The sequence below is a fragment of the Macrotis lagotis genome, unplaced genomic scaffold (assembly GCF_037893015.1).
Source record: "Macrotis lagotis isolate mMagLag1 unplaced genomic scaffold, bilby.v1.9.chrom.fasta BILBYCTG019, whole genome shotgun sequence".
Classification (NCBI taxonomy): Eukaryota; Metazoa; Chordata; class Mammalia; order Peramelemorphia; family Peramelidae; genus Macrotis; species Macrotis lagotis.
Window position 1 is genome coordinate 261,555 of NW_027421926.1, and position 12,433 is coordinate 273,987.

General features: G+C 43.7%; 2 protein-coding genes across 2 annotated transcripts; both read left to right on the top strand.

Annotated features, from left to right (window-relative positions):
• Nucleotides 1-3,550: 3,550 nt before the first annotated feature.
• LOC141504010 (uncharacterized) lies at nt 3,551-5,056 on the top strand. Its single transcript, XM_074208857.1, has one exon. It carries the CDS (start codon nt 3,551-3,553, stop codon nt 4,967-4,969), a length of 1,419 nt encoding a protein of 472 aa, XP_074064958.1. The 3' UTR covers nt 4,970-5,056.
• A 17-nt stretch (nt 5,057-5,073) lies between these two features.
• Nucleotides 5,074-8,403, top strand: LOC141504011 (uncharacterized). The gene has a single exon (XM_074208858.1). It carries the CDS (start codon nt 5,138-5,140, stop codon nt 6,281-6,283), a length of 1,146 nt encoding a protein of 381 aa, XP_074064959.1. The 5' UTR covers nt 5,074-5,137; the 3' UTR covers nt 6,284-8,403.
• Nucleotides 8,404-12,433: the final 4,030 nt, after the last annotated feature.

Sequence of the window (12,433 nt, forward strand, 5' to 3'; positions counted from 1 at the left end):
AAAATAGCCTGGGGACCTGTTTGGCAATCACAAGAAGAGAAACCCAGGGTTAGAATTCCAAACGGAAAGAGTTAAGTTCACCAGGGCATGTCTCTGATTCAGTTGCTAGGAAGAAGAAAGTGAAGCCTAGACAAAAGAGGAATTAGTCATAGGATGGACACAGGAGAGATAAAGAAACAGAAATTGTGATATGACAAGAATTAACTTGCCTTGTCCAACTCTTTGCAATTTTATTTGAAATTTTCTTGACAAAGAGATGGAAGTAGTTTGCTATTTCCTTCTCCAGTTCATTTTACACATGAGGAAACTGAGGCAAGCAGGGTTAAGTGAGGTATTCAGGGGACACACTACTAGTAATTGTCTGAAACTGCATTTGAACTCAGAAGATTAGTTTTTCTTGTTCCAGGCCAAGTTCCACTCTGAACTATGGTGCCACCTGGTGAACAGGATTAGGCTGGATAAAGAAGGGAAGAGTCCAGGATGACTCCATTACATTTCCAAGCCAGTTGGATTGGGATTAAGTACTAGGCATCAGTTTCCCTTGAAAAACTTGTACTTGAAATAGAGGCCAGAGATGGGTTGTATCTTTGACCCTCTCTTTGTCCTTTTAGGGGTTCTGGTCAGCTTACCCTAGATACAGAGACAGATTCTCTCATTCCTCACATCATGTTCTATGTGTTTTCCTACAGCAAGATTCAAATTTTTTGATTCCCTCAAGAAGCTCAGAGGTAAAAGACAAGAAATTGAAAAGCACAAACTATCTCCTCTCCATGAAATGGCCAAATTGGAAGGTGCTGAGAAAGAAAGAAAGAAAGGGGATGTCAGTCTCCATACAGTCTCATCGGCCCCTCAAATTCCACAGAGCGAATCCAGGATGGGGAGACAGGCGGTACAAAAGTTGACACCACTGGATTATAGGGACCAAGAAGCCCTGAATAATTTTGCTGATGTGAGCTTGAAGGTCCTGAGAAATATCCAAATCAAGAAGACCACAAAGGAAACCAAAGGGATACCCCAGAAGTGGGTCAAGGGATCTAAAAAGAAGAAGCATAAAGCCGGGAAGAATATGGAGGAGGAGGAAGAGGAAGAAGAATTTGAAAGGGAGGGGCAAGTATTGGAGAAGGGCAAGAAGAAGAAGTATAGGAAGGTGCCTGAGAGGAAGGTTAGCTTTCATACGCAGAGAAAAGAGGAAACTTGGAGGGATGACATCTTCCAACTAGTGAACATGAGAATTTCAGGTTCCCAAAAAGACTTATCTGAGAATCTGGGTCAAGAGATAGTGACCGTGGCCAAGGAGAAGCTGGCTAAATCATCCCCGAACTGGGACCTATTCCAGGCGATGTTTCCTTTGCTACCATCTTCTCAGGGGGAAGAGAATGAAGGGGAAGTAAAGGAGAAGGAAGAGAAAGAGGAGGAAGAGGCTGAAATTGAGTCAGAGAAGTTGAAAATTCAGACGGTAAGAAAAAAGAAAGTGTTTTCCTCAAATATTGAACACCTTAGCTTACAAGAGGATAAAATCAAGAAGCAAGAATGGATAACATCCCAGAAAAAGAAGAGACTGGCCAAGAAGGAGAAGAAACTGGGCAAGGAAGAAAAGGACCTGGCCAAGACAAAGGAAGAACTAGCCTGGAGGGAAAAAGAACTAGCCAAGAAAGAGAGAAAGTTGGCCATGTTAAAGGCAAAACTGGCCAGAGTAGAGAAAATGAAAGAGATAAAAGATGAGTCTGAGGATTCAGAGGATAAGGTCATGTCATCCTTGAGGCTTTTCCAGGATACTCTGTTTGAGTACAAGAATAAATTGCAGCTGGCTCGGGAGGAAGCAGTGAGGGCTAGGGAAGCAAGGAGGCTGGCCAGGGATTTCGCAAAGAAGGCTTCCAAAGATCTTACCTCTGAGGAGGACCAGCTCCTTATCTATCAGAAGAGAGAGCTAGCTAGGGAGAAGAAGGCTACTGAAATGGACAGGATGTTACAGGACCTACAGAAAAGATTAGAAAGGCATAAGGAAAGGAAGGCTCAAGAGGAAACAGAACATCTAGAGAAAAGTCCCTTGGAAGAGGGACTGGAAATGAGTATAGCAAAAGCACTGCATAAGAAGGGGTCACTGTCTGAGAAATGGCTACCTGAAGAGGGCAAGAAGAAACAGCCCAAGGAGAGGATTCCAGAAGAGAAACCATATAAATCAGGACTGCCTGATGAGAAGCTGCCCAAGGAGAGAATGCCTGAAGAGAAACTACCTAAGGAAAAGCTCCCCAAGGAGAAACTGCCTAAGGAGAAGTTGCGTAAAGAAGGCCTGCCTGAGGAGAAACTGGCTAAGGAGAAGCCTCTGAAGGGGGGGGGGGGGGGCTGCCTAAGGAGAAACCACAAAAGGGAGGTCTACCTAAAGAGAAATCATCTAAGGAAGAGCTGCCTGAAGAGAAGCAAGCTGAGGAGGGGCTACCTAAGGAGAAACCTCTTAAGGAGATGCTGCCGAAAGAGAAGTCTCTTAAGGAGGTACTGTCTGAAGAGAAGCCTATTAAGGAGGTTCTGCTTAAGGAGGAGATATCTAAGGAGAAGTCACGGAAGGTGGGGCTGCCTGAAGAGAAGCCATCTAAGGAGAAGATATCTAAAGAGGAAGGTTTTGAGGAGAAGGTATCTGAAGAGGAACCATCTGAGGAGAGACCACCTAAAGAGAGTTCATTTAGGGACAGGTCATTTAAGGAGAGACTGCTTAAGGAGAGGCCACTTAAGGGGAAGCCATCTAAGGAGAGGTCATCTAAGGAGAGGCTGTCTAAGGAGGGGACATTTGAGGAGGGGGAGTCTGAAGAGGAAATATCTGAGGAAGGGATATCTGAAGAGGCACCATCTGAGGAGAGACCATCTAAGGAGAGGCCATCTAAGGTGACATTGCCTAAGAAGAAACTATCTAAGGAGGTGATGTTTGAGGAGGAGGTGTCTGAAGAGGAACCATATAAGGAAGAGATATTTGAAGAGGCACTATCTGAAGACAGAACATCTAAAGAGAGACTGCCTAAGAAGAGACCACCTAAGGTTAGACGGTCTAAGGAGAGGCCACCTAAAGAGAGGGAATATAAAGTGAAGCCATCTAAGGAAGGGGTGCCTGAAGAGGATCTATTTGAGGAAGAGTCTTCTGAAGAGGCACCATCTGAGGAGAGGCCATTGAAGGAGAAGCTATCTAGGAAGAGATTGCCTAAGAAGCCACTTAAAGTGGTGAAAATTGAGGAGGAGGTGTCTAAAGAGGTCCCATATATGGAAGGGACAGTTAGAGAGGCACCATCTGAGGAGAGGCTGTCTAAGGAGAAGCTTCCTAAAGTGAGTGAAGACAAGGAGGGAACACTTAAGGAGGGGATGTCTGAAGAGGGACCATTTGAGGAAGAGCCTTCTGAAGAGGAACCTTCTCAGGAGAGGCCATCTAAGAGGAGGTCACCTAAGGAGAGGCCATCTAAGGAAGTGATGTTTAAAGAGGGGGTATCTGAAGAGGAACTATTGAAGCAAGAGCCATCTGAAAAGGGACCATCTGTAAGCAAAGTCATATAAGGAGAGGCCAGCTAAGATGTGGTTGCCTAAGGAGAGGCCACCTAAAATGAGGCCATCTAAGGAAGTGATGTTTGAGGAGGGGGTGTCTGAAGAGCAACCATCTGAGGAAGGGCCATGTGAAGAGAGACCATCTGATGAGAGGCCATCTAAGAAGAGGCCACCTAAGGAAAGGCCTTCTAAGGAAGTGACAATTGAGGATGAAATGTCTGAAGAGGGGCCATCTGAGGAGAGGGTGCCAAAGGAGATGCCATCCAAGGAGGTGACATTTGATGAGGAGATATTTGAAGAAGGACTATCTGAGGAAGGGCCATCTGTAAAGGAATCATTTGAGAGACCGTCAAAGAAGGAGACATCTGAGACACTCTCTAAAGAGGTGATATTTGAGGAGAAGGTATCTGAAGAGAGACCATCTGAGGAGAGGCTGCCTAAAGAGAGGCTATCTAAAGAAAGACCACCTGAGAAGAAGCCCAGCAAGGAGAGGCCATTTAAGACTACGCTGCTTAAGAAGACGCCATCTAAGCAAGTATCTTTTGAGAAAGAGTCATCTGAAGAGGGTCCCTCTGAGGAGAGATCATCTAAGGAGAGGCTGCCTAAGAAGAGGCCATCTAAGGAAGTTATGTTTGAGGAGGAGGTGACTGAAGAGGGACCATCTGGGGAAGGACCATCTGAAAAGGGACCATCTGAAGAAAGGTCCTCTATGGAGAGGATACCTAAGAAAATGCTACCCAAGAAGAGATCAACTAAGGAGATGATGTTGGAGGAGGAGGTGTCTAAAGAGGGATCATCTGAGGAGAGGCCATCCAGGGAGAGGCTACCCAAGGAAAAGCCAACTAAGGAGAGGATGCCTAAGGAGAGTCCACCTAAGAAGAGGCCAACTAAAGAAATGATGTTTGAAGAGGAGGTTTCTAAAGAGGGACCATGTGATGAGAGGCTTTCTAGTGAGAGGCTAACCAGGGAAAAGCCAACTAAGGAGAGGATGCCTATGGAGAGGCCATCTAAGGAGAAGATGCTTATGGAAAAGCCACCCAAGAAGAGACCTACTAAAGAGGTGATGTTTGAGGAGGAAGTGCCTAAAGAGAGATCATCTGAGGAGAGGCCATCTAGGGAAAAGTTGCCTCAGAAGAGGCCAACGGAGGAGGAGGTGTCCAAAGAGGAACCATATGATGAGAGACTTTCTAGGGAGAGGCTACCCAAGGAAAAGCCAACTAAGGAGAGGATGCCTAAGGAGAGGCCATCTAAGGAGAAGATGCCTATGGAAAAGCCACCCAAGAAGAGACCTACTAAATATGTGATGTCTGAAGAAGGATCATCTGAGGAAAGGCCATCTAAGGAGAGTCCATCTAAAGAGAGAGCACCTAGGGAGAGGCCACCTGAGAAGAAGCTATCTAAGGAGGTGACATCTGAGGAAGAGTTATCGTCTGAAGAACCATCTTAGAAGAGGCTACCTAAGAGGAGGTCACATAAGGAGAAGCCACATAAGAAGAGACCATTAAAGGAGATAACATATGAGGAGGAGGTGTCTGAAGAGGGACCATCTGGGAAAGAGTTCTCTGAAGCGAGACCATCTGAGGAAAAGTTATGTGAAAAGGGATCATCTGAGGAGATGTTGCCTAAGGAGAGGCCGCCTAAGAAAAGACCATTTAAGGAGAGATCACATAAGAGAACACTTAAGAAGGTGACATCACAGAAGTTGTTTGAAGGGGGAACATCTGAGGAAGGACTATTCAAAGAACGACTATCTGAGGAGAGACTACCTATACAGAAAACATCTGAACAGAAGCTGTTTGTGAAGGGGTCATCTGATGAGGGGCCATCTAAGGAGGAGATGTATGACAAGAAGATGCTCCTGGAGCAAGAACACACGCTGGTAGAGAAAATGTTGAATATGCTTCAGAAGCAGGGAGATCTATTACCTGACCAGAGACCATCAACAAGGGAGAAAATGGTTAATTCCATGGTGAAGGAATTTAAATTCCCGAGGAGAGCTATCCAGTTGTTGCTAAAAGATAAGAAGCTCATGGCAGAAAAGGCAGAGGTAATCAAGCAGAAGAAGGAGCAACTCCAAAAGAAGAGGTTGTTGTTGCAGAAGGAGATAGAACTGAGCCAAGGTAAAGAGTTCATGAGGGAAGAAAACTTTCTTTTTCACAAAATGACACTCAGGGCAAAGAGGAAAAGACTAGATAAGGAAGAGAAAGAAGTGGCCATGGAGGAAAAGGAGCTCTTTATAGAGGGGATTTTGCTGAGGGAAAGAAAGAAGAATATTCAAGAGGAGAAGAAAATAGAGAGAGAAAAGAGGCAACTCCAAAGGACTGGAAGAGTAGAACCTTCTTTCATGGGGGAAGTGAGTGAATCCTCCAAGGAGAGAGAGAAGCTGTCCATCTTGGAAGAAAGTGAACTTGTTGAGCATGAAGAATTGAGTGAGGGGTCCAAATGGAAAAAGCCAAAGGAACCTGAGGTGGGTGGTGAACAGAGGAGAAATCTCTGGGAGGAGAGGAAGAAGCTTCAGGAGGAGAGTAAATTGTCCAGGGAACTGAGAGCTATGATGGAAGATAAGAACTATGAGAAAAGGGCAGCCATGAGGCAGAAGCTCAGGCAAAGGAGGAGGCAGCTGCGGAAAGAAAGGGGATTGCTGGAGGATGAAAAAGAGTTGGCTAAGGAAAAGAGCAAGAAAATGGAGATGGAGGCTTTTCTGACAGAGGAAGAGATGAGTAGAGTTTCTAAAGTTCCAGAGAAACTCCTGAAAGATTGAAGTGGCCCTAAGAGAGGAGCATCTGGGTTATCATGGGGAAAGACTGGCTGACATAGATAGAAGACTGGTCAAGGAAGAGACCAAGTTGGCCCAGTTGGAGATGTCAATCTATTCCAGGGAGTTGAAAATTGCCATGAAGGAACAGAAGTTGACTGTGAAGGAGAGAGCCAAATTGTATAAAGAGGCTGAGATGACCAAGGAGGAGAAAGAGGAGATTCAGGAGCTGAAGAGCTTGAAGTGGCTTCAAATGAAGCTTCAAAAACTTAAGAAGGAAGAGCAGGGAACCAGCATATTCCAGGAACCTGGCTTGGACAAAGTGCCAGAGGCAGTAGAGGAAGAAGAGGAGGGAGAGGAGAAGGAAGAGAAGAAGGAAGAAGAGAAAGACAAAACTCAAATCACTGAAATAACTGTGGAAAAGAGGCCAATCATCTCAAAGAAAGGAATTTTGGGGACACTTAAAGGCAGGACAGTTGAAAAGAAATACATGGAGTTTGAAACTGTGAAGCCAGCCTTTTTCCCCCAGTGGGGGAAGAAGATAAGTACAAGGAAACCATGAAGAAACTTAAAGATATAATTCCCAATTCAAGGGAAGTCACCAGTTTAAAGGCAACTATCAAGAAGAAAGTCTCTCTAGATCATTTTGAGGATAAGCTTTTGAAGCCTGGGGAAGCAGTGAATCTGGAAGAGAAGGTCACAGGTCAAATAAAGGAAGAAAAGGAGTCCCCCCTGAAGTTTCACCAGCTCAGAAAACTCAAAGTCCCCTTTGATATACTCAAAAAAGAGAAGAAAAAGAGAGAGGACAAGGAAAAATGGTTTCAACTGCTGCAGTAGATCATGCTGGGAATACCCTTAAAGGCAGCTGACCTCAGTCTTGCTGATGATACCCTGGACCTTAGTGAGATTGATAGGGAGTGGCTGAAAGTCACTCTGCAGAATTTCCAGGACCAGAAGCAACTTTCCCCAAATACCTTCCAAAACTTGGTCCAACTGCTAGCTAAGGCTCTTTCAGAGTCACAAAGAGAATGGCTGCACTTGGCAGCCCTGAAAGCCATCACTTCACCCCAGAGAAGGCTGCCTGACACTGGGCCCCAACTCTCCCAGGCTGAGAAGAAGAAAATCACCATAGGCCCAGGGCATTTGAAAGTCATCCCTCCCATCAAGAGAGAGGAGACTAAGCCTCTGCTCAAAACCATAACTGAGTCAGTGGTGTCCATCCCTGCCACTGTTCCAGCTACCATCCCCGCCACTAGCCCACTCACTCCTTTGGCTACCAGGATCTCCACTACCCCCTCCACCACTATGAAAGGCTCAGAACCTATGGCCCTCCAGAACTGGGAAAAGCAATTTTCAATGATGTTGAAGGACAATGGAGTGGCAGCTTTGCCATCCTTGAGAGATATGCCCCAGAGTGCTTCTGACAATGTGCAAAAGTTACCTTTGATACGGCAACTGAAAAGGGACATATGGACTTGGAAAAGAAAGATCAGTTCCCTGCAGAGGGATTTGGGGAAGCAGGCCAAGAAATGCCCTGCTGTTCTTTCATAGGATATGCTTCCATGGGAAACTTTTGTGGCCCTATACCATGTCTTAGTCTGTCTGCAAGAGCGCTGTAAGCAAGACCATTCCTCCTGGGAGGATCAGTTCAACCAGATCCTGGACCTATACCATCTCAGGCACACCAGGATCCATACACTGCTAAATGAACTCTTGCAGAAAACAGAGCAACCACCACTGGACATATTCTATAAGAAGGCACTCAAAGCTAAACATGAGGTACCTAGGGAACGCATCCTATGCCATTTACATTGCAGACCCTGCCAAGCCTCAGATCAATCCAAATTCAAAATGGTCCTGCCCCTGCCTGGGCGGAACCAAGTACACACATTTTTACCAGGAGGCAATTCACAATATGGGATCATGGAAATCACCTGGAAGAGTTTGGCCCAGTCTGACCCCATGCATGCTGACAGGCTGCCCCACATCCCAGCCCTGAACTGCACCTTCAAACACTGACCCTTTTCCCTCCAGGTGCTCGTGGAAGAAACCTGCCTCCAAGCTGCTCAGTGTTGCCAGTGGAGAGGTGTGGGCCAAGAAGTGTCCTTCCCTTCCTTGCCTTTTTCAACCCAAATAAAAAGTAATTTCTTACGTTCAGTAGAAACAGTGGCATATCCTTTCTCTCATCACATTAAATGAAGCCTTTAGGGGGGATATGCAGGTCTCCTGGGCTTCTGGGTTCTGCCCAGGGTGGTTTCTACCTTCTTTCTCTATTCCCTTTAATGCCATACCAATATAAGCTTTTCTTACTGCATACTTGAAAAACAAAGAAATTGAATATACCATTTCCTTTTTTGTATGAGTAGAAGCTATCTATGTATCGCTCAGAATATGTGGGAGGAAATATAATATAATGAATAGAGAGCTGGCTACAGTGTCCAAGAACCTGAATCGAAGTCTTTCTACATGCCCAAACAAATTCTCTGAGATGACATTAAGCTGCATGGTACAAGCCAGCCAAATTCCATTATTAGAGTTTCTCCATCAAGTCATTTATGCTAGTAAAATCACAACTCCAAAAAGAGAGACATCTTCCAAACATCTCCATGGTCAGAGTGTCTTAAGACCTAAGCTACCCACCACCTGTGCTGGCTCAAGCACATTTTGGAATTCAGGAAAGAAATAATTGGGTTGTTTCAGTCAGAGACAACTTGGGGTAGTAAATATTTATCTGATGAGAGATATTTATCCTTCATATTGTGAACTAAACTGTGAAAACCTAAAAAGATAGTATTAAAGCAAAACTGAAAGAAAATATGTTAGCTATGTAGATTTAATTCTCTAGGATCTTACCCAAACTCTAGAGGTGGTTATTAAAGATATGACATTAAAGATGTCAACCCTGCCAACGTTTTGAGATCATATTTAGAAAGAAAAGGTAGACATAGAATTGTTGGAGGCCAACCAATCAGTTTACACATTAGTGCATGAAGAGGTCACTAAACTGACATGATTTCAACATGTTCATGACCTGTTCACAAGGTCTGTTTTATTGAAAGAACTGATAAGGATTTGCTTAGAAGGAGGGTTATTATCTTCTATTCTGGGATAACCAGACCAGTTCTTGATTCCTTAGAATGATCTTTATAGCTCATTATCTATACAACTGTGAAAGCTAAATTGCAAGCTTGCATATGTGATCAGGGGAAACAAGTTGTTTGAAACAGACAGAGCTGCCTTCAGATTTATAGCTGAAGAGAATAGACCTTGAGAAAAATGGAGCCAAAATAGCAGAGTAAAGGTATGGACTCCCTTGGGATCTCCCCCAAACCACTCTAAATACCTTTAAGTGATAATTCTAATGAAATTCTAGAGTGGCAGAACCCACAAAAAGACAAAGTGAAACAATTTTCCAGCCCAAGGCAACTTGGAAGATCTGAGGGAAGTGTCTTTTACATTGAGGTTAGAATGGTCTCACAGAACAGCCCAGACCATGCTGGAGGGAACCAACTCCAACCATCCAGGAACAGACTGCAGGTCACTGGGTCCATGTCAGCAGTGGCAGTTTCCAGATCTCTCAGCCCAGAGTTTGCCAAAAACAATGGAGAAAGTCAGCAGGAAAATTGTCACACCAGAGTGGGAGTGGAGGCCAGTCCAGTGCAGGACTCAGCTCAGACCCAGCCCTAGGGGACCAAGAGGAGGCCTGGGGAGCCTCCCAGCAAAAAGCTATCAAGCAGTTGCTTACAGAGTACTTACCCCACAGGCAGTAAGGAGATCAGGGGAGACTTCAGGGGTCTGTTGTATTGCTGAGGGAGGACTCTGTTGCTTTGCCCATACTCAGATCTAGGTCACAACCTGTGACTCTTATCTCAAGAAGAGGAACAGCAGCAGAGCAGTTTACTTCCTGAAGCAGAACAGCGACCAGCCCCCTTGTTTCAGAGTATAAAGGAGTGCTTGTGGTCATCCACAGAGCAGAACACAGACCAGAAGAGCTGTCAAAGCCTCTCATAGAACTTTGGAAGAATTAAGAACTTGTCCATCCCAGGGGAGGGCAGGTAATACCTGCAATCAGCTACAAAAACCCTCACAAGCTTGGGACAGGGTCTCCTCCATCCTGGAAGCAGAGCCCCACCTTAACAAATAGTTAAGAATGAGTCATTGGCTGGGGAAATGAGCAAACAAGAAAACAAATCCAGCCGTAGACACTTACTTTCATCCTAAGGAGGAGCAAAATACACACTCAGAAGAAGATAACAAAGTGAAAGGTTTGCATTCAAAGTCTCCAAGAAAAATGAATTGGTCACAAGTTATGGAAGAACTCAAAAAACAATTTGAAAATCAAGTTAGGGAGTTAGAGGAAAAATAGGGAAAAGGAATGAGACGGATGTGGGGAAATCATGAAAACTAAATCAGCAACTTGTTGAAAATAGCAAAAAAAAAGAGAATAACATCTTAAAATTGAGTTAGGGTCAAATGGAAAAAAGTCCACAAGGTCAATGAGGAGAAAAATGTCTTATAAACTGGCTGGATAGAAAAATAATTTATCAAAATGTAGAATGGAGCTTATGGAAGCTGATGACTTGTGAGAAATCAAGAAACAATAAAACAAAACCAAAAAAATGAAAAAATAGAGAAAATGTGAGCTATCTGACTGGAAACACAGCTGACCTGGAAAAAAGATCCAAGAGATATCATTTTAAAATTACTGAACTATCTGAAAGCCCTGACCAAACAAAAAGAGCCTACATGTCATTTCTCAAGAAATTATTGAGGAAAATTACTTTGATATCCTAGAAGCAGAGGCTAAAATAGATATTGGAACAATTCACCAATCACCTCCTAAAAGAGATACCAATGAAAACCACCAGGCATATTATTGCCAAATTTCAAAACTCCAAAGTCAAGAAGAAAACATTGCAAGGAGTCAAAAAGAAACAATTAAAATATAATGTAACTACAATCAGTATAACACAAGATTTAGCAGCTTCTACCTTAAGGGAGCGTAGGACTTGGAATATGATATTCCAGAAGGCAAAAAAGCTTGGATTTCAACCATGAATCAACTACCCAGGAAAACTGAACATACTCTTTCAGGGGAAATAAAATGGACATTCAATGAAATAGGGAACTTTCAAACTTTCCTGAGCTGAACAGAAAATTCGATTTTCAAATACAAGATTCAAATAAACTGTAAAAAAAGTAAACAGGAAAGGCAAATTATAAGGGACTTAATAATGTTGAACTGTTTATATTCCTGCATGGGAAGATAAAACTAAACCTCATACAAGCTTTCTCATTTATTAAGGCAGTTAAAAGGAGCATACATATAGACAAGGCACAGGTGAGAGTTGAATTTGAATGTATAATATTTTTTTTTAAAAATGAGTTAATGGGGGATAAAGGAATATACTGGGAGAAAGGGATGATGTGTTTTATGTCCTTCATTCCCAAAAAGGACCATGACATCAGGGAGGTGATTTCATGATAAGCACATGAATTGGATTTCAGTGAACGGGTGCTGTGCTAAGTCACCAGCCCCACTTTTTCCTCTAGAGTCATCTGGGTCCAGTGGCCAGACATGGAATCAGGATGACTGGAGATGGCTCTTAATGCAAGGCAATCAGCGTTACATGACTTGCCAAAAATCACACAGCTAGTTAGCGACAAATGTCTGAGACTGGATTTTATCTCCTCCTGACTCCAAGACTTCTGCTCTATTCACTGTGCCACCTAGTTGCCTGAGATAAAGGGAAAGGAGAGGTAGAAGAAGTTATTTTACATCAAAGAGGCAATAAGTTTTTGCAGTGTAATAGAAGAAAGGGGGAGGTGGGGAGGGTGAGTGAACCCTAATCTCATCGGGATTGGTTCAGAGAGGGAATAGCATACATACTCAATTTGGTATAGAAATCTATCTTACCCTAAAGGAAAATAGGAGAGGAAAGGGATGGGATGGGGGGGGTATTATAGGTGACAGAAGGGAGGGAAGATTGTGGAAGGGGGTAGTCAGATACAATACACTTTTGAGGAGGGACAAGGTGAAAGGAGAGCTAGAATAGAACAAATGGGACTGGGGAAATAGTAAGAAGGAAAATAAAGCTAGCAATAGTACTGTGGGAACAAAATATTGAAACAAGTTTCTCTTATAAAGGCCTTATT

Coding starts and splice junctions, on each gene's coding strand:
- LOC141504010 (XM_074208857.1), top strand. CDS start 3,551: ATGTGGTTGCCTAAGGAGAGGCCACCTAAAATGAGGCCATCTAAGGAA.
- LOC141504011 (XM_074208858.1), top strand. CDS start 5,138: ATGTTGCCTAAGGAGAGGCCGCCTAAGAAAAGACCATTTAAGGAGAGA.